We start from the raw sequence: 20998 nt of genomic DNA, 5'->3' as shown, positions 1-20998 counted from the left end.
TTACTTTTACGCTTCACAGCCACGCTTAAGATAGCAAGATCTTTAGAATGCTACAAATGCAATGAGAGCTGGTCAGCGACAATGTGCTTTAAAACTTCCCGGATCGAAACCTGTCAATATGGACCTAAGTCTGTCTGCATGGCTGTTGATGCCTCGGTAACAAATTTGAAAGGAGAGAAATCAGTTCTCTTCGTAAGGTAGGATGTTGCACGGATATATTCATTTTAGTGCAAGACGACGAAATATAGATCGACACCATTTACCTGGGGAAAAAAAACCAAGTCATTCACTGTCCGCTAGCTTTACCTAATTATGTTCCTAGGCCATTTTTTCGTCCTCACTCTTCTCTGATTTCGACTAGACTTCCAGTTCAAAGACTCAGTTACAATAAAACTAAGTTTAATAGTAATGCTTTGATCCCAGGAGTATCATTAGTTCGTAGTAGTGTGATCGTCTGGGCGAGGGTAGTTCTTTGAAAGAACTGTTGTTGGTGACTGACTTTTGAAGAAAGTGCGTGGATGTAATCTCCATTCTCAAATGAGTTTTAGTCAAAGACTGAAATAAGGCTTTTCGTTGGTATCCGAGACAAATAACGTATTTCTGCCCCGCCTTATAGTATGGCACGCGCGATCAATTAAAGATTTTTTTTCTTCGACGACGTCCTTGTATAACAATGGACTGCGAGCAGTCTCTGTTTTGCTCGAAAATTCGTTGGGAAGAACGCAAAGAAGAACGCAACACAAGTGAGCAGTTTGACCGTTCGAGCATGGCATGCGAAAAGCCGCGAGCCGCAACTAGCGCGGGCGTCAGAAGACTAGGGAAAATAGGAAGAAGACGTATCGCTCTTCTTCAGACTCCCGCGCTACTCGCGGCAGCTCGCATGTCACTTTCGCAGTCACGCTCGCACGCGCACCTGTTTTGTGTTCTCCCCACACGGATTTTCGAACAAAATAGAGATAGCTCGCAGTCTAGTGTAGCAACCGTTCAGTAAATGAATGAAATTGATGATCTGTTTGTTTGTATATTTTTCCTCATTACGGAGGTTTTAGGGTGGTACTAAAAATAAAATCGAGCACCATGGCCCTTCCAACACAAAGCACCTTTTTCCAGCAACTAACCAGTCGTTTTCATTTTCAGACAGTGCGCATCTAAAAAGGAATGTCATTCCTCACAGCCGTGCAAAGATATAAAACTTCACTTGTGGAAGGAGAAGCCAGGTCTGCTAGTCGAGCCTAACTGCCGCCCACAGTGTTGTTCTTCTAATTATTGCAATCATCCCGTACCAACTCCTAATCTACGGAAATCAAGCACTCGCAAAATTCTCCCAACTGCAATTTCACGTAAGTCTCCAAAAAAGTGCTTCAAATTGGAACCAGAGTTCGTTTCAAAGCCGAATCATGTAAGTCACCCACTAGAGAAAAACTGCTCTACAAACGATGAATCTGATTCTTGTTTTACATTGCAAGCACAGGTGTTAGAGGTGAATACAAGGGAAGTTCTTAAAATTGCAGAATGGAAAGATTGCGCAACAGAGAGCCGTGACTGCCGTGAAATCGACAACAGGTGTACCATGCTGCGGGAGCTGGCGATGAGCCTGGGAGCTGATGTAGGAAATTGTAATGTTAAATGCTGTAAAGAAGATCTTTGTAATGCTTTTATGGCAGCCAGTTTTCCAACCTTTAACCAATTGGAGATTATAGCTAATCGTGCTCGAAGTACCGGGAAATGCGAACAGTCTCTTTTGCTTAAAGTTCTTCTTGTCTCAGTGTTGGTACTCAGAGTGTAAAATGAACAGATCTAGACCGAATGTTTTTCAAATTTGAGGCCGTAGTGATAATGAATTCATTTCAAATTGACGACAACGTTAAAATTAGCTAACAGCCCCGCATAATTCTTAAATACCTAAAAAAGGCTTTGAAACTGTAAAAAAGGCTAAACTTAACTACAACACCAAATCAAATTCGTCAGCTATAACCTGAACCGTTTCACAATTCAATAGTACATGGAGGGGTTTTCGATACCCAATTTTCCGTTATTATTATCGATAATGTTTCAATTTTTTCCACATATAAATTATTATGCACGAAGGGATGGGAACTTATCGGACTAATGAAAAAGCGGTGAAATCGCGCTGGGAGGCGAGTTACCGTATTAGAGTACCAGCTTCATACTACTAGTCCACTACTGCACAACTAGTCTTATAACCAGTTTTCACTCACAGTTTTGTTTCGTCTTTGTTAAGTAAAATTGATGCAATTATTGTAGCGCATCTTTCGAGACATTTCAGTTCTATACCGTGGCAACCGTCACTGGAGTGTTACTGTTGTTAATGGTTAAATGACGACCTTGAATCGACGCACTTTTACGTTCGCATGCTACTGAGAGAATGCTGAAACTGAGTCCCCGTTTCAACGATCCAGTCAGTCCGCTTCAAAACACAAAATCGATGAAAAAGGTGAAAGCTCCCAAGAAAGGACATTTGAGAAAGCCTTGTCTATGTTTTACATGTGGATATCTTATCAACAGAGCGGGTTCGGGTCTCAATGTGCCTCAGCCAGATTCAAACACCCTTGTTCCTCCCAGGCATTGTTTTCCCATTTTTATTTATTTATTTATTTATTTATTATTTTTTATTTTTTATTTTTTATTTTTTATTTTTTATTTTTTATTTTTTATTTTTTTTCACGTGTCCGTCGATTCAAAGTAATTTTCTACGTCGCAAATAAAGTTAATACATAACTGGGAACTTGACGTCGCTTGGTAATTTAATTGTCGCGCAGCCATGAGGACGGATGGCAGGGCTAGATGGTGGTCTTTTCTCTCTCCACTCGACGGGCTGAAACTACCACACGCGAGTTATATTTATATTTAAATAATCTATGATTGTAGAACACATTCAGTTATCAAGCAAAGACAGCACGACAGAAATCCCTACAATGACTAATTCGATTGGCTTAACTGCTTCAAAGTACAGCAGTGCTATCAGACCCTACCAGGGGACATGACTTAAAAGATATTTATAGTTTTTTGGGCTTGCAATGGAAAAGAATCCTTTCTCCAGCAGTTTGTTTCAGGTTTTGCGTAATTGGAGGTGCGATCGTATACTTCGCCCATGGCTGTCGGATGATTAACACCGAAGTTACTTCGGTATTAAGAGGGAATCCACTACAAGTTCGAGTAATAAGTGAACAAAAACTTTGTATCAAGATTATTTACATTGTATTGCAAACTTCTGTGCGACTGTTTATAATTGAAGTTCAAATAAAGCACTTGAAAGTACTCGGTTGAAATGAAATGAAATTTTGCCTGTGATTTGCACAATTTCTATGAACTTTGAAACTCATTTTCTAAGGTTCCCATGGGTAATTGTTTTTGGTGTTACTTCAGGCAATTGTTTATATCTTTAGTATTTAGAAAATGCAAAAAGGACAGTTATTCTGGTACAAGGTTTTTGTTCCATAAAACTGAAATTGCTCGATTTCCTATCGGATTTCGGCTTAATCATCCGAAAGCCATGAGGAAACTTGCACGATCATTTCTGACGGTCATCCAAAACCTGATGAAATGATGTCCAATAAGGTCCTATATAGTGTTAAGCAGTAAAGAACATACATAAAAATAAATCTCCATCCAACTTGATGTCAGCTTGAGTATTAAAACTTGGGCTCCCACATCGAGAAAAACAAACAATACTGACTGGAAAATCACTTTCACTTCCCGTGCGAGTTCATATTGAAATCCCATACATGATCGAGACTTGAATGAAAAGACCCTACGCACCTGTCAGACTGCTTTTGTGTCATCTTGTTTTTCTTGTTGTTTAAATTGGTTAAAAATTGGCTAGAACTATTTTTGGATCAAGTATTCAGGACAACCTAATTGAAGTTTTTCATCAAATCGGCCCTGGAGACAATTTTTACATGTGTTGCAGTTTGTTTCATTACCTCTGTGTGCCTTCTTGTTAATTGTTCAGCTTCCCGCTGTATTGAATGCTGCATTATGTTTTTGCAAAAAGAGCGATTTTTGACCAATGAGAAATTCTCCAAAAGGGAATGAAATGTAACAGCTACATTGACAAGGGGGCTTAACACACCGTAGTGAATCTCTTTCACTTTCGCCCGAGAAAAAGAACCTTTCGGTGACGTTAAGTTACCTTGTGTTTTTTTTATTTTGACGTGCCTGAAAAGAGATATACATTATGAAGATATTGCCTTTTACCTTCACAATTTTCCTGACCGGGTATACGGGTAAGCATGCATGTAACACTTTTTTGCCCCTTTTCTTTTTACGTAGATCACCGTGCAGGGAGATCGTGCTGTTGTTTTGCTCACCTGCAAAAACTAGTCCTCGCGTGGGATATATTTTTCTGCTAGCTTTACTTGCGGCAGTCGGTGACAGTGCATTTGGTGTGGGGACCCATGTTGCATGGTTAAATATAGATCGAAGCAAGTTGAAATTTAATCATGCAACTGTGGACAATCGGCACGCAAACAAATTTTCCACGGTCGCGTCATTGTATGGTCCAGCAACGAGCAAATCGATTATATTTTCTTCTCGATGTTGAATATCTTATCAATTGGCAATCAATAAGAATATAAACTAAAGGCAACATTTTATCCACGATTTCGTAATTTTACATCAATAAAATTAATATAACTTGCTGCCTACGCGGGCAAAAAGTCATCATTTCACCCCTGCTCTAACCAAAATAGCTAATAATATACGTTTGCCATAAGCTAAGCAAAGGCCTAAGCCCTAATCAAAAATATGGCGTTTTTGCCCGCAAATGTAGCTGATAGAACACGAACGATGATTGACAAAGCAACAATTGGTTTGTTTTCAGTTCAAGCTCTTTCCTGTCACAAGTGTCCACCAGACAGTTCGTTTAACGATTGTCTGACAAACCTCGAGTCCGTGACATGCACGACTGGCTGGAATCAGTGCTTCAACATGAAACTGTTCGTCAGGAAAAGCAGTGGCGAGGAAATCCTGTATCTGGATAAGCAATGCGGCCTTGACTTTGTTTGCAACCAGCCCGATCCCAAGTATGTTTGCAATTTAAAGAACACAACTTTCACTAGCCAAGGGCATACAATGGTCAACTGTACTTCAAGGTGTTGCACAACCGACATGTGTAACACCGATGACCTCCCACCACGTCCTCCAGCTCCCTCCATGCCCGTCATGACTCGCCCAATGCCATCGATTGCGCTGTCAATCAACGCCTCTGGTTTGCCTAGTAACCAAACTGGGACCAACGCGACTGTAGTATCCAGTACCCCTCAAATTGGGATCTCTAGCACCATGGCTACTCCTGCTGACTGTGGCAAAGGCTCCATGAACATACCCCTGGGCATGATCATTGTTGTTGCTGTGGCACTTCAGCTGGCGTTTAAACTGATGTAGACTCGCTGATCTGAAATTCCAGAGTGTTCCAAAGTGTTGTATTATAATAATAAGCGGTAGAACGTTCGAAATTTTTCTTCAGGTAGTTGTGAGTTAATATTTCGGTAATTGTTTAGTAAGCAGCCAAACTTTGGGCATCTCAGCAAGTAGTTATTCAGATTTTTTGCTATGGTTAAAAAAAACCCATTGATTTTCAATGGAAAGGGTAAAATTCTACCTTTTCCCTACGGCAGACTAGTCCATAGTAGTTTACTTTAAGTGACTGTTACCGATATTGTAATCCGAATGTTAATGCTATTTGCCATAATTTCTTATTTATTAGATAATGAAGTAAACGCAGCCGCAGCTGTTTTATGCATCTGCTATTATGGACGTTGCCACGTACACGCTGATATAGTTTCCTGGCTGGTCTGTAGTTCAGTGTTTGCTGTGCATTTTTTTGCAGGACCAGTTGCCGCTGAAAAAAATAAAATACAAAACCTACCAGCATATGGCAGTTTTATACATTTTTCACACGGCTACCAATTATAAATTATGACTTTATGCAGTTTATGACACATCTGGATTAGCAGTCCGTCGAGGACAATCGATCACACGTTGTTCTGGTTCTGCGTTAGTTGTGAGTCCTTTGATTGGTTAAAAATTCTTGCAACAAAAAACGCGAATTAGCGCAGGGAGAAAACCCAAAACAAATCGTGCTAGTTTCCTGTTCCCAATTTAAAATTGTCGTTTAATATTCAAAACTTAATGTAATAGTTTCTTGACAAGGACGCTTGAAAAGCTCTACGCCGATCCCTTTCACTTTCATCTGAGAAAAAGTTCTTTTGACGTTTAGTTGACGTTTTGCTGTTTTTAGGCAAGGTTGGTAAACAAAGATTACTTCACAGCTGACGAGTGCGTACGAATGTTATTCACGAGCTGTGAAGAATCGGTAAACGAACGAGTGCGAGTGCAGCGAACGAGTGAGTCTGCGATTCTTCACAACAAGCAAATAAAAATCGTGCAAGCCAATCAACCATGTAAGTGGGTTTTTTTTATTATATGAGTACTGAAATATTACAAATGTTTATAACTTTCAGGCACGGTCAAATGACCACAAGAAACAAACAGATCGTGAAATGAATATCCCTTTCATTTAAAGCCACTCAGAGTTATTAAGACGCCTAAAATACTGAATTCGACTTTGCTTAAGGTTATCGTATACCTTCAGAGCACCTTCAATGGGGTCTCGCGTCCAAACGATGTAGCGCGTCCGGTTTAACCTGTAGATCTATACCCGAACCCCTATATCAAATTAAAGCTTAAAGAGCTGGCTATCTCACTATACTAAGAATTTTGAAATAAATGTATTGTCGAATTTTTCACGACCTTTAAATGGAGTCGATTCTTTACAGTTTGAACAAAGCCTTCCGAATGAGGCTCTACTGACACTGTAGTTTGCTACAAGGCTTATCTCTAGCCTGAGAGAGCCCGTTTTGCTGCAGCTGCATGCTAAAGGACTGGCGAGGAATCAAGACCAAAAAAAACTGCTAATTCTAAATTATGAGTTTTTAAGCATATTTGGATACAATACAATACAATAAGCTTTATTTATCCACGGTATAGCGATTAAATCTGTAGGCTTTTAAGATAAAAGAAAAAATAATAAATATTGTGTTCTACTACGGATAAGCCGTCCGTCGAGATTAATCGTGTTTCTTTTGAAGTTCTGCGTTTACGAGAACTGTGATTGGTTCAACGGAAAAAAAATTAATTGTGCAACAAGATAATCCTCAAGGTGATCCTTGTCAAATTAATTTTAGATATGGTGAACTTCTCGATTGGCTTTAGCAACCTTGTTCTAGGACTTTTCCCTTTGAGAGGGAAAATGCCCTTCGAACGAGATTGTATTTCTAGATCCTCCTGACATTTCTAAAGCTGCGAGTGATCTCAAAATTAACTTGAGAAGGAATACCGCTCCTTCATCCTCTATTGCATCCGCCAATACATCGACACTTAAATAAAGTGATTATGAATATTATTATTATTATTATTATTATTGCCCGCCATGCAAAGTCTTTCTTTTTATGCGGCAAATGGTGATTAGTAAACAATGGTAAAAACCAAGCTCTGGTCTTTTTGTCACAGGAGGAGACTCCTTTTCTATTTATTATATTCTTCAACGTTTATCATTATTTGGGCAAATTTCTGTTTCCTTGAGACTAACTGATTTTTTTTTTCTGCCAACTGCAATGCTCGCAGCTGTTCAACAGCGAAAAGGCTATCAATATGAGAATTCTCTAACCAAACACAGTTATTGGTTGCGAGTTTCGTTTTAGTGCAATCATAAATGAAAATGTTCTTAATAGTAATTATACATCAGCCTAAAGTACAATTACTTCCCGGCGTCATGTCTTTGGCGGCGCAGCCTTAAAATTAAAGATGATATTGCAATTATTATGTGTCCTTCTTCAGTACAGATTTTAACAAAATAACCAATACCGATCGGAAGAGAAGAGTAAAGCACGCGAAATTTAATAAAAAAATGTTACATAGATTTCAAAAAAGGTCGTTTGGCTTCATATTGGTTTTCTTGAGTGTTTAACGCGCAGTTTAAATACATACTGTTATTTGATTAATTCCCGTGGCAGTTTAATAGCACGCAGGTACAAATCTATTATCAAGTTTTAGCTTCCATTGCCGCACGCGCTGCGCTGTTGATCTTTTTTCCGTTTCATAAAGCACAACCTCAAATACTCGTCAATCGTCCAATAAAGTTCTCTGGAAGGAATATAATGCAACATGCACAGTGATAATAACCAGGAGACGAAACAAATTAATTAATTTCAACTGAGGTCCCACTGCAGGAGGATCATACCCTTCTGAGAAACTTGTGTTTTGAGTTAAAATCGTCCGGAAAGGCGGATAAATTTTTTTGCAGCTAATATGAAGATATCGTTAATAATCTTTGCAGGTCTTTTCACCACTTATTCAGGTACGCTTTTGTATTTTAGGTCTGTGCAGAATAATGCGCATATGTTTACTGTCCTTTAAATATATCTTCGACAAATGTATGATTTTCTTGAGAGAAAAACTTTAGTATAGGTGATAAAGTGAAGAGCTCTTAGGGGAAATAAGGAATTTGGTCATTAGTTTTAAAAGAACAAGAGATTATGTTTGAGCTGGGGAGCAAGATATATCCCTACTAGATCGACCTACTATTAACGGAAACTCAGTGTAAATTATTTTTTGGGAACTGCTGACTTACAAGGGAGAATAAGGGGGGATCTGGAAAAGTTTCAAAAGCGTCATCAAAGGCCGGAAAAATTTACCACCTCCCCTCTTAGTTTAATGGAAAGACAAATAGCAATAAATTAATCAATAAATAAATAAACACATACATAACAAATAAATAAATAAACACGTAATAAATAAATAAACAAATAAATAAATAAATAAATAGGAATTTGCAGTGGCATTTCCACGAGGTGGCTCTTCATCCACTGTTTCCAGATCGAATTAGAATTTAGAGGTGTTGATTTTTGTGGAGGGAGGAAAACCGGAGAACAGGTACCCCGAGAAAAACCCTTGGAGCAAGGCCAGAACCAACAACAAACTCAACCCAGATATGTCGCCGGGTCCGGGAATCGAACCCGGGACAATCCGAAGATGAAAAAGGTGTTTTTATTCAAACGTATTTAAAATTATCTTCATGAGGAATAAAAACTGAATTTGCGGTCAGTTTTGTCCGTTAAATTCCTCTGAGGAATTGCAGTGATAGATTTGGATCTACAATTGTAGCTCCTGGGTAAAGACTTGCTAAGCGTGTCTTTAATACTTATTCCAACAACAATACAGAAAAACATAGAAAACCAAACCAACTAACGAAGCGTGCACGTGAGAGCTCCTACAGGTTAATAGACTTAACAATAACGGTGAATGTTTTGACATCGCGCTGATGTGCTTTCTTTCAGCTCAAGCTCTTTCCTGCTATAGCTGTCCCACTGGAACCACCTTTAATGACTGCGCGACTGATCACGTGACCAAGAAATGCTCGGAAGACATAAAGCACTGCATCACAATAAAGACCTTTGTCGAGAAAAGCAGAAGCGAACAAGTCCTTTATTTAGAGAAGGAGTGCGGATTGGCCGTTGCTTGTCAGTCCGATCCCGACGTCCTCGTGTGCAACATGAAGAACCTAAGTTATGTTGGAGGGGGGCATAAGATGCTCAACTGCACTGCGCGGTGCTGTACCACTGACCTGTGTAACGATGATGACCTTCTACTACCTTCGTCCTCCAAACCTTCTCCGTCAGTCACCACCACTGTAGTGCCCAGTTCTCCTCAATCTGGAGACATTTTAACCACGGCTAAACCTACTGGGTGCGGTTCGGAATCCTGTAACTTGCCACTGCGCATGTCTATCGCTTTCGCTGCAATTTTGCAGCTGGCTTTGCTAAATTTCGATGTGATGTAGAAACTGCGGTAGCGTTCAAAGTGTTGCAAAAAATATTGTAAATAGCTCATTACTGCCGTAACCAACGCTTCTTTATGTTGTTGCCTTCTCATGGTTTAAACATGGACTGGAACATTTTTCCGTTTGTTTTAGTGACAAAATGACTGCTGTACAACAAATGTCAGGCTTACTGATGAAGTAAAATAAAAACTGAATAGGTCTGAATACTGTATAACCAAGAAGTTGTTGATATTTCTATCTCGGCTCCCTATTGTAGCGCAGATAGCTGGACTTTTCAGCCGAGCTCAGTATGAATCCAGTTCACTTAATATGTCTCAGACCGTCCAAGTTCTATTGAGATCGAGCTTCCACTTTAGGTTGAAATCTTTGAACTTTGTCCATGATTAACAGGCTTCTCAGGGCACTCCGTGTTTAGTCAGCCAGAATTTTCAGAACAAGACTACGGTATGGTTACTCAATTTCCAGTGTTTTGCTTCAGTGTAACTCGTCTTTTTTTAGTTTTAGCAAGATAACAATGTTTGATAAATGTCTTAATAAAAAAAAAAGCTATGTTAAAGGTGCTAATTAACAGTTAGCGCCGCATGTACTAGATCTTGGAATCCTGTTCTAATATTCGATCACGGGACCTTCGTTGAAGCGTTGGTTCCCGGCATGGTCTAAATATGATAGAACCACGGTCTACAAAACCCGCTTAATGCCGACAATAACACGATAAGAACACCCACTTGTCACACTTTGCTTATTTTAGCTCGATTTTAAGTTTTCTGTGACTTAACGTATTAGCTGTTAAGCTACAGGCCTAACAAGCCCCAATTGCTCCAAGTTAAATAAAGTATCAGTATAAGTATCAGTCCGGTGTTTGATTCCGGTCAGACCTTAGTGCGAGACATTTGCTTTTGCTTTTGAATTGTAAGTCTTTTTATTGATAAGGGTAATTTATTCTGGGAGCCCACCTAAAATGGACCCAGTCTGTGTCAGGTTTTCCTTGCAATTGCCGATTTAGATGTCGTCTGACAAAATAGACGGGATTTGAAAAATAAACTTTTAGTATATTATCAACATGACATACCTCACTCTTGTTAGAGAGACCGCATTTCAGTTGGTCAACAGGCTCATAAACATTTAGCTACATTCGAATACCAAGCGAATCCCAGTGAATCGGAACAAATATCTTGTAAGTTACTCACAGTTGAAAGGTTCGAAAATGATAAAGATTGCTTTGTTGGTAGCCCTCTTAGGATGCACGGTTCAATTTGGTGAGTTTTATTACTCTACGGTTGTTATTGTATAGACTGATACAGCGTATTTTAAATCGACCAGCGTGACCACTAGCTACAGATTATATATCGTTCTGTTTTCTGTAATAGAGTTTATGCATTTCCAATTTAACGGCTGACTGATGAAAGTTTTACAAGATTCAGTCTTAGATAAGAGAATGTAACTGGAGATTGCAGCGTATATAGGGTTACTGGTGAATGCTGCGAAAATAAGGAATCGACGTGATTCTTGATATTTGAACAATGAATGTCTCACAGACAATATTTCATCGAAACAAACCGATCGATTTTGAGCTAGGTTTCACTGGCGAAAAGCAGCGTTCTGAAGCGTTTCTTTATTAAAAAAGTCTTGCATTTCATTTACGTTAAAATCGTACTGCCATTCAGTTTGTCAAGAGTAATCCTTCTTAAAATTTGAACTTAATATGTGACGTGATCGAAGCGCTGAATTTTTTCCAAACCAGGAAAAACAATATCGAATATTCTAAGAATTTTCCTTCCGCACTGCGTGGAATGGTTTGAAAAGAGAGAAAAATATCGAAAAGAAGTCGATTTTTATGAAGGTTTCAAATCGATTTGTTGTGAAGAAAAGTTATACTTGAATCCGCTCATGTACATAATGTTTTTAGTTCGAGCCGTCGAGTGATCCACATGCAAATACCGTGGGACATTGTGCATAAATTACGTCATTGTCGTAATTGTCGTGTTATGTGTATTATGGGAAAATTTCCGCTTCGTATCGGCTCCTTTCCTGTTCGAAAAAAAGTGCCAGAACGCCGAGAACGGAACATTTTATTCACTACGTACAGTTTAGTTGTTTATTCGACTACTCTGTTCGTACTGGTTGAACTGGCTCCAGTCGTCGTAAAACGGGGCAAATCAGTTTACAAATTAAAACCTACAAAGTAAACAAACCTTGGGGACTCAGGAAGATTGCATTTTTCCTAATGAAGTCGGGATACTGAATTTTTTTTGAGTTGATGTGTTTCTTTATGATCATCATCTAGCCGTTCGATCGATAGTGTATTGTTATCATATTAGGGGAATTAAGCTGTTGATCACTCTCTTAACCTTTCCATGCATGGTCCTCAGCTGCAACAAGGGAATGCTTTGAATGCCAGTCTCTCAAATCCATGGAGGACTGTGTCCAGTCCATGAAGAAGGTACCGTGCCCGAGGGAAACTGACCGCTGCCGTAATATGACCGTGCAGGTCTACGTTCGCATGCTTGGGGAGAATGTTACAGGCTTTCAGCGAGGCTGCGCTTCGCAAGACGAGTGTGTCTTCAGCCGTTGCGCGGGTCATTTCGGGACGAATTACGGAGAGAACGACAACGCTTACAACGTCTGCAAGATGAGTTGCTGCACAGGGGATTTTTGTCCCGAGGGAAATGTCACCAGTAGTACGGAAGTTCAAATTGGCCCCAACAAAGGAGCACGAAGCGGATGTGATGTCATTCATACCATGAAGTTCTCTTTAGTAGCAAGCATCTCGCTGTTAAGCTTCATCAGGGCACTTCTCCCGTGAGCTATCTTTTTGGGAACAAAGAAGATAGTATAGAAGTAACACGCTGCTGTTTACTGAAATGTGGTGTGCTCGTATATTTTTAACTAGCATTTTTTTCCTTGTCATAATGCCGGGCATAATGTAATCTATTATTAGGAAAATAAACAGCTTATGGAAGTTTTTTCGGAAGACGTACTTTAACTCTCAAATTTTCGTAGAAAAGATATTTTTAAATAACTTAAAGTACATTTTCGTTACAGCTCTTTAATTTATAGCCCAGTTCTGCAACCGCTTTCAGCGACATAAGAATGAAGACAACCAAATTGAGCTGCATGGCTAAAAGTTAGACCTGTATATGAAAAAAGAATAAGATACAGCTGAGATTCTCGTTACTAGCTCGTGTTGCAGATACCCATTTGCCCCGGTGTAATGCTGTGTTTGCCATCCTATCGAATTGTTTTAACGATAAACCGTGCCACTTTAGTTGTTCAGGAACCTAAATGTTGAGTTTTGACCAAAACGACTTGAAAAGGTAGCTTTAAAATTGGTATGTTTTTGCCCAACTTCTGGCCTTTTTCGTTTTATTACTGACATTGACATTTGTGTGACGTAGCTAGTTTTCGCAGACCCGACAGATCTGAATATGTTTCGATGTAATGATCGAAAATCAGATTAAGCCCTATTAGATATTCATTCGGGACAAGCGAGTTGCTCTTTTTTTCGTTTTGTTTTAATTTTTGCGATCCGCTTTTTCAACTTTTTTTTATCAAATTAGGAAAGTAGTATTAACTATGTACGTATGCCATAAAGGCATAAAACTAGAAATTGCGATTCATGTGGATTCGTTGGAAACTAAAGTGAACAGATTAGTACATAATTTTTTTTGTATTTTCACAGTTGTACGTATAACTGGTCACTGACAAATTTTTGATGAGGTGTTTTTAAGTAATAATATTGCATAAGACTAGTATTGAGGAACTAGATAGTGAATTTTCTAGGGTGATACCCTGTGCAGCACGTGTTTCCGTACAAATTGTCCGCATTTTGACCGCGTGTGAATTAAGGTGGCTCCACAGAGTGCAGTGTGTTTGAGGAAACGATGTAAAACGATCATTGTCAACGTTTATTTTCGTAAACACCTAATTGTATGTGCTTGATTGACGGTTGTAAACGTATACATATGAACGTAGCCTGATTGGTTGTTATTTAATTTTCGCGCGCACTTTAGAACCAATCAGAGCTAAATGCGATGTGAACGCGAACTCTGTGGAGTTCCGTGTTCTTCAGATTGGAATTTTCCGACGTTTTTTTCGAGGGAGGTAACACATTCGTTTCTTTTCTGTTTTCTTTTCTTAACTCGAAAGCAATTTTATTAATAGTTGAAATAAAGTCACTGAAGGTAAAGCTACGAAGAGTCTCTGTTTTGAGTTGTATATTCACCTTTGATATATGAACTACAGGAGGCGCGGTGGTCTCATGGTTAGTGCGCTCGACTCCGGGTCGAACGGTCCGGCCGGTTTCGAGTCCTGGCGGGGACATTGTGTGGTGTTCCTGGGCAAGACACGTTACTCTGACAGTTCCCCTCTGCACCCCAATGCATAAATGGGTACCCGGGCGAACTAAATGCTGGGGGTAACCCTGCGAATGGACTAACATCCCATCCAGGGTGGCGTTGAAATGGTCCTGGTCGCTTCATGCTACAGAAACCGGGATAAACTCCGGCCTGATGGGCCACTTGGCTCGTATATTCACCTTTGCTATGTAAAATTTATTTTGTAACAGTAGATGGACTACTCAGTTTTTGAGCACATATCGATTTTAATACAAATCTGTTTCGTAGACCAACACAAAGTTGACCCACTTATCAGTTAACCACCATCTGGAGCAACAGTAGTTCTTAAGGTCTACGTCAACACATGATCGCGTAAAATAAATTATAACAATAACCGTAAAATGAACCCTTAGTTCATATAGTGATTCAATTAAGAAGGCATTTTATTTCATCCCTCCCCCCCTTTCCGCTTGGCACCTTCGGTATCCATACTTCTCACCACATTTCCTTAATTTCCTAACATAATTTATCACTCAAGTCTCGCATATCCGGAGTCAAGAATCTATAGAAGAACAATGCTTCCCTGTGAAGGCGTTCCCTAAACAGTTGGACTGTGGTTTGTTTTGTTTTGTTTTTAAATCCACGGTAATGAAACAATCACCTAACCGGGAAACGCTTCTAATGTACCCGAAGGTTTGACGAATGGTATTTCTTAGGTTCTATCCCAACGTGACAGAAGCCCTTCTCTCCCCTCCCTCGGCTATTGACTCTGAATTCGGGTGGCTGGGCCGCACGGGAGGTACTACTCTATATATGACGGATAGAACTGTAAAAAGACTTTTTCTTGATGACGATTCTAAATTTTGATCGCATTTGCCATATGCATTACTTTAATACCCCAGTTTCTTCAGCAAGTCCCAGTTGTAAGAATCCATGTTTATTATAAAAATAAAACGGACGAAACCTGCGTTATTTACATGAAATGCACTAATCTAACATGTTTCATAACTATGAAAACGTTATTTGTGTATAAAAAGAAATCTATTTAACGTGCTACTTGGATGATATTCAACACATGTCACAACAAACCTACCAGTTTTTACTAAAACTAGCCAAGCCTATTCAATATTTTAAGGCATGTTATACCACCCATATCAGGTTGTAAGCTATCAACTCGATTGTTCTGTAATGTCTTCATGCGCAGCATGTTTATAATACAATGTAAAAGGTAAATGAACTAGAGCAGTGTACATAAAAACAAAACTAGACTTTCACCAAAGATCTATGTGACCAATCTCATGATTGCACTTGCCCCGCAACCATGAAAAAACAGATTATGAACAGGCAATTTTGGGACGGTCGAGTATACCTTAATAGCGACCGCTGACCAGTAGAACGGTAAGGAAATGTGAGCCACTAAAGCTAAAGACAGCTTCGACTACAAACCAAAGTAAAAAGCTCCTGCTCTGTCTACGTTTGCTACAAATGTCTCTGTATTATTTTTTTCAACATTACCAGATCGAATTTTATTCCGAAAATGACAGCTGCGCTATTTCCCACGGGGTGTTTATGGTCGGGGGTCTGGGGAAGGACTTTTCGTCCAAAGCAAAGCTTGATTACCTGTTTTTCCTTTTTTTTTTCTTTTCTTCTTGACTCAGCACTCAAATCTAATGTATTTTAAAACATAGCCACAAGTTATCAGTCACAAGTGACGTGATAAACATGGCAACATCTTCAAAATCATCGCTTGCAATTACACTGATGTGGGTAATTCATAAATGTGACTCTCCCTTCCATTTAAAGGTGGTGTTGCACGACCAGTCACATGTATAATAATAATAATACCTCTTAGTGGACAATAGGCTGAGCTGTTCTTGTTTCTTTCGATGGCGGAGTAAAGCTATAGCTATAAAATTGCTAATATTGACAGGCTTTCTAAGACCTCTACAAGCAGCACTAGTTCCGAGATCTCCGGTGACAGCCTCATTCTCTTCTAGGCAGATTCAATGGAAACTCTTTCAGTCCAAGGCACTCAAATGCTCCATCATTGACACTCGTCGACCCTTAATTTTATCAACTTCATGAAGAGAGGTGTTCGACACGATTCCACGTGCTTCACAACTTAAGCCATCCAAATATGGCAAAGCACATGGCTTGTAGCCACGTGGACAGGAAGGTTCTGGCCACACCACTTCCCCGAGCTCCAGCCTGAACGTTGCCACCGTTTACCCCGCCAGTACCCTTTCCCTCATTATAATTAGCAATATCGTCATCACTTGGTAACGGGAATGAGCAACCATCTCTCTTCTCGCAGCAAGAGATTTCGCAGTCCTCGACGACGATATCTTTTGGCCAGAAGTTTGGGCACTCCTTCCTCTCACATCCCTGACGCGTTCCACAATGTACTGCGTGTATTTTGGAGGGAACTCTTTTCAGCGTCCCCCTTATCGACTGCGGAATATGATAGGACGCCTTGTACCTAATACAAGCTGGATTTGCTTTCGAGGAATTTGTTGTACATTTTCTGACAAACAGCTCACCGCCCTCTTTACTGTGGCACTTTGTGGGGTCATCTTCATCATATCCAAAACAGGAAAAACAGTACAGGTCTGAGGCGAATACTGCAAGAGAAATACGGAACTTTGTACCGGTGGCTGGAAGCACGGGTGATAACGCCCTAAACAGCCCCTATATCCTGCTACAAGAGGTTTTCGAGGTACATATTTGATCTTCTCTTGTCTGCTAGTATAATGCTAGCTGGGCTGCGTAGCTGTTGGCTCTCGAAGGTTCTCGAGAAATGAGAGAACATTACGGCGAAAATAATACGAGGAGCTGAGTGAGGTGAGAGCCACCAGATCCACAGATTAAATACTCTAAATGAAGTTTAATTATTATAGCGATGCAGGAAATTTAAATCGAAGCTAGCAAACCTCGGAAAACCATGCAGTTCATTGAGGTGATAGGCCTTATTCCTAGGATAATCCCTCTATCTTGTGATTTCTAGGATAGAGGGCCACTGGTTTATCAGTGTCTACTGCCATATGTCACGCTCTCTAAATGACATTGCTTATTTACTAGTTATTTTTAGGCATGGGAACCAGTTCTTCTCAGGATAATCATACCACGCGCGTTGCGTAAATGTTTTTCGTGGAGGATGAAAATGCGTGTAAAGTCAATATCGAAGCGCGCGAAGTCTAAAAATAGAATGCAAATCATTGGAAGCCTGCGAGAGTCAGACAACATAAGCGTGTTCTGAGAGAAATAGGAGGAAAATAAACGCCAAATTTTCTTTTCAAAAATTGTTCAAGGAACACCTGCTTACGCGCTTGAAAAAGCGTCAAATCTTCCACCATTCCGTTTTGTTTGTCTGAGTTTGTCTGAGTTATGACGTCACTCGCGCGCTTCGCTATTGCTAGTCTGCGCCATAAGATTGGCTATTTTTTGACTCTGAAAACGAGAGTGATCAAGAAACAACTTGTAGAGAGGGATATCCTTGGGGTAAAAGCCTATATGGAGAGGGAGAGTTGGTGACTCATCCATTCCCGGTAGGCTTAATAAGCAAACTACACCCCGTCCTATAAGTAGCTCCTTAAACCGAACCAAATGCTTTTAGCTTTTGAATGAAAAGGGACGAAGAAACAAAACTAAGCCCATTCATCACAAACATGTGTCTCAGTCAGTCACTAACATAAAACATCTTGAATTAAAATTACACATTTTGAGACATATGGCTTGATACTCCTGTGCACAATACTGGATAGAACGTTGTGTTTCGTACATGTTCAGATTAACCACAGTAAAAATAGGAATACGGCAGAGACCCGCTTTCCGTAAAGCGAATTTTGCAGCCTTTTCTCCTTTCTCCTTTTAATTTCTTCCTCTCCTTCAGGCCACTACTTCACAATGGTGAGCAGACCATCTCAGACTTGTCGGAATGATAATGAAAGGATCATGAAACAGTGACTCTTATTTTGGTACATAGCTTTCGCGGGGTCGTCATTTTGGGATATTTAACGAGAGTTAGATAATCATTAATTCGCTCGACTCGGTCATTGTGAAGCTAATGACCTACAAACAGTTCAGGTCAGTCTAAACATATTCTGCCTGGAAACAAAATTGGGAGTTGCTTCATTACACACACAAAAAGAAAACTACAGTCAAGGGAGAATTGAGTGTAGAAACTCTCAGACTCTTTTTTAGTTTAAGAATATGCTATAAATGATATGGTTTGGTTCGTTTGGAACTTATAGTTTTAATTGTTCAACGCTTATAACATGCCCGGCATTTCATATTTCGCAACGGTAAAGTGATAACCCAGATTGCGTTTGCTTGGCACGTTTCTCAGAAACATAACAAAGAAAACGTTTCAGAGCACAGTAGCCAGTGTGTGCACCATCTCATTCGTCTTTTTGAGGCACGTATGGGATAAGAATTTATACGGTCGAGACATGCGTGTTGTTTTTACCGTGTTTTGTTTTGTTGGTTATTTTTTGGCCTTTTAAATGCAAATAAATCATCTGCCTGGGAGCATAACTTTCTTCCGTTGCAACTTTGCAACGTTTGTCGTATGCCTGAATTCTGTCAAGTCCCTTTGAAAAAGTGCATTTTTCAAGCCACATCTCCAAGTAGTGAATTATCTGCAGTTGGTCCAAAAAAATCTCGCTCTATTCTATTTTATGCATGGGCGCCAGTCAAAACTACTGACGCACGTCACTAATAATTTAAGGGACAATAAAATTGATGTCATCTTGTTAGAATAATTCCTTGGTAACTGATTTCTTGAAGAAGAATATTCACATCGTGAGTATTAGATATCTGCGCTTCCTCGCAGTTTGCGCAATCGTTTCATAGATCTCTGCACCAGTCTATAGATCCTTAACGCAGGGCTTGTCGTTGCTTTGTTTTGAAATGGGCGCAGTTGCAAAGACCATTTGTTCCGAGGTTGTGATTAGAAATTTCCATAACTTTCCATCTGAGACAAAAGGCTCCCAACGGGAGACATTTTAATATTGTACTTGAATTTGCTAGAGGAGGCTTGAAAAATATAAACAGCTGCGGTAATATCGCATGGATTTTCAAGTATATCGTTCTTTTCCACAATCAGAATTACTACTGACAAAATATAATGAAAACGTTGTCAAAAGGTTTGATCAAATTTCCCATAAAAAGTCAAAATACCGTTATCGCTTTGACTGTAAGGTAGGAAAATTCGAAAGCTCAGCTCAGTAACGTTTCTGAACCAAAACTTTGGACGTGTTGACAGTTCGATCATCTTATATCTCTTGAAACAGAATCGCCGATACTTTGAAACTATTGTATAATGCACTGTGGTCTCGAAGAGAACTGATAAACTGTAACACGATAAAGGTTAAATTGGTCACATTTTCGTCTACAATAGCTTTACGACAGCTCCGCGGAAAGAACGGTGTTTGATTTCACTGAAGGTTTCTTTTTAAGCAAAGTTCCCTGCTAAAATATAACAGCTTCATAATGGTTTCCGTTTACAGAGAAAATTATACAAACACTCAAGAAATTATAAGCGCATATTGTAAAACTATGATGGAATCTTCGTTCTGCGACAAAGTTAAATAAAACCCATCGTCATATAGCACGTCGAATAAAAAGATCTGAGAGGACTATTTTCTGCCTCTATTAAAAATAATTTTGATAAGATATCAAGAGTTAAAATGAACTTTCTTTCTGAAGTAAAACAAGGGAAAAGTTTTGTAAGTGTCAGTGTTAACATGCAGCTGTACTGAGGTCGTGGGAAAGCATGTTAAATATGAATAACATGTTCATAGTAACAACTGTAAATAAGATTCTCTTCGCTTTTGAAACGGCGTTAATTTTTGGCTATTATGGCGATTTTTCTCGATTGTGTAATGCCCGTTTTTCTGCAAAAATTAGATCTGCTCCACAGAGTATCTTGCGTGCTAACCTATGAAATATCCAACACTTGTAAACCTGTATTTACGGACATGTACTAAAACCCATTCCGTAACCGCAAAATTGACGAAATGATATTGGAAGCATTACTGAAACGAACCCGATATCCAGCTCAAACAGATTTCTCAATTAAAATGCACTCATCCTAACAAAACAAGAAACTTACTAATTTGGTCAAACTGATGAGTTCTTTGCTAGAACTTTCTGTTTAAAACGTTGCCTTCGGCTGGTTTTATTTAATGGCGAGAAGACGTTTCCTTAATTATTTAACGTATACATTAAACCGATTAGAAACTATGCAACACGTCTTTCCCTATCACAATCTTCCAACCGGTATCTTGAAACATCATGAATTCCACTAGGTGGTTTTGCAGCGAGTATTTGTTCCTCACCCGCGGTTCCGCACCATCTCGTGTTTCTCACTCGATCATGAAAGAAACCCACTAAAGTCTCAATTACAAACTGCAAACTATTGAATTTAAGTCTTACCTTCGCTGGAAATGTACATCGTTGCGCAGAACGCCGCAAAGAACTCAGTTGCTATGCAGAATCTCATCTTGGGCCGATTTTATCTGACCCTTTGCTGTGACAAAATCTCCGGTGTCTATGTCGCTGATGAATACCGTTGAATCTAGTGCAATCGAGTCACCGGACTGTGGTGATATTTCAACACACCGACTGTTTATAGCCCTGAATGTGACGTCACAAGAGAGAGACAATGCTTCTTTCGTACTTGACGCGTCCCTAGGGATCTCGGGTCTTAAGACGCGTTACAGTCTAGAGGCTTGTCAGTACTTAAGTTTGCCAAATTATTCCTTAGCTTGAATGAACAGCCACTCACAAGGGCTCACTGGAT

General features: G+C 39.6%; 5 protein-coding genes across 5 annotated transcripts; 4 read left to right on the top strand and 1 right to left on the bottom strand.

The window, feature by feature from the left end:
* LOC110054129 (uncharacterized) lies at positions 1 to 2746 on the top strand (the record flags this gene model as incomplete). The annotated part of the gene is made up of 2 exons (XM_020760462.2): positions 1 to 197; positions 1138 to 2746. Coding segments are annotated over 2 exons (846 nt in total), but the record flags the coding sequence as incomplete, so codon positions are not given.
* Positions 2747 to 4748: 2002 nt separating this feature from the next.
* On the top strand, positions 4749 to 5869 carry LOC149118797 (uncharacterized). Its single transcript, XM_089280626.1, has one exon. The coding sequence runs from the start codon at positions 4768 to 4770 to the stop codon at positions 5404 to 5406; it is 639 nt and encodes a 212-aa protein (XP_089136752.1). The 5' UTR covers positions 4749 to 4767; the 3' UTR covers positions 5407 to 5869.
* A 2313-nt stretch (positions 5870 to 8182) lies between these two features.
* LOC149118796 (uncharacterized) lies at positions 8183 to 10083 on the top strand. The gene is made up of 2 exons (XM_089281016.1): positions 8183 to 8380; positions 9360 to 10083. Exons 1-2 carry the CDS (start codon positions 8332 to 8334, stop codon positions 9860 to 9862), a joined length of 552 nt encoding a protein of 183 aa, XP_089137142.1. The 5' UTR covers positions 8183 to 8331; the 3' UTR covers positions 9863 to 10083.
* Positions 10084 to 10972: 889 nt separating this feature from the next.
* On the top strand, positions 10973 to 14052 carry LOC110054221 (uncharacterized). The gene is made up of 2 exons (XM_020760575.2): positions 10973 to 11118; positions 12232 to 14052. The coding sequence occupies exons 1-2, from the start codon at positions 11067 to 11069 to the stop codon at positions 12663 to 12665; spliced, it is 486 nt and encodes a 161-aa protein (XP_020616234.1). The 5' UTR covers positions 10973 to 11066; the 3' UTR covers positions 12666 to 14052.
* A 390-nt stretch (positions 14053 to 14442) lies between these two features.
* On the bottom strand, positions 14443 to 20818 carry LOC110054118 (uncharacterized). Its single transcript, XM_020760452.2, has 2 exons — positions 20632 to 20818; positions 14443 to 16817 (listed from the first exon to the last, which is right to left on the bottom strand). The coding sequence occupies exons 1-2, from the start codon at positions 20696 to 20698 to the stop codon at positions 16312 to 16314; spliced, it is 573 nt and encodes a 190-aa protein (XP_020616111.1). The 5' UTR covers positions 20699 to 20818; the 3' UTR covers positions 14443 to 16311.
* Between the last annotated feature and the right edge of the window lie 180 nt (positions 20819 to 20998).

Source organism: Orbicella faveolata, unplaced genomic scaffold (genome assembly GCF_042242905.1).
Source record: "Orbicella faveolata isolate gen_17 unplaced genomic scaffold, um_ofav_v1 contig_1, whole genome shotgun sequence".
Classification (NCBI taxonomy): Eukaryota; Metazoa; Cnidaria; class Anthozoa; order Scleractinia; family Merulinidae; genus Orbicella; species Orbicella faveolata.
The sequence above is the reverse complement of the archived record's forward strand: the minus strand, read 5'-3'. Positions and strand labels throughout refer to the sequence as shown.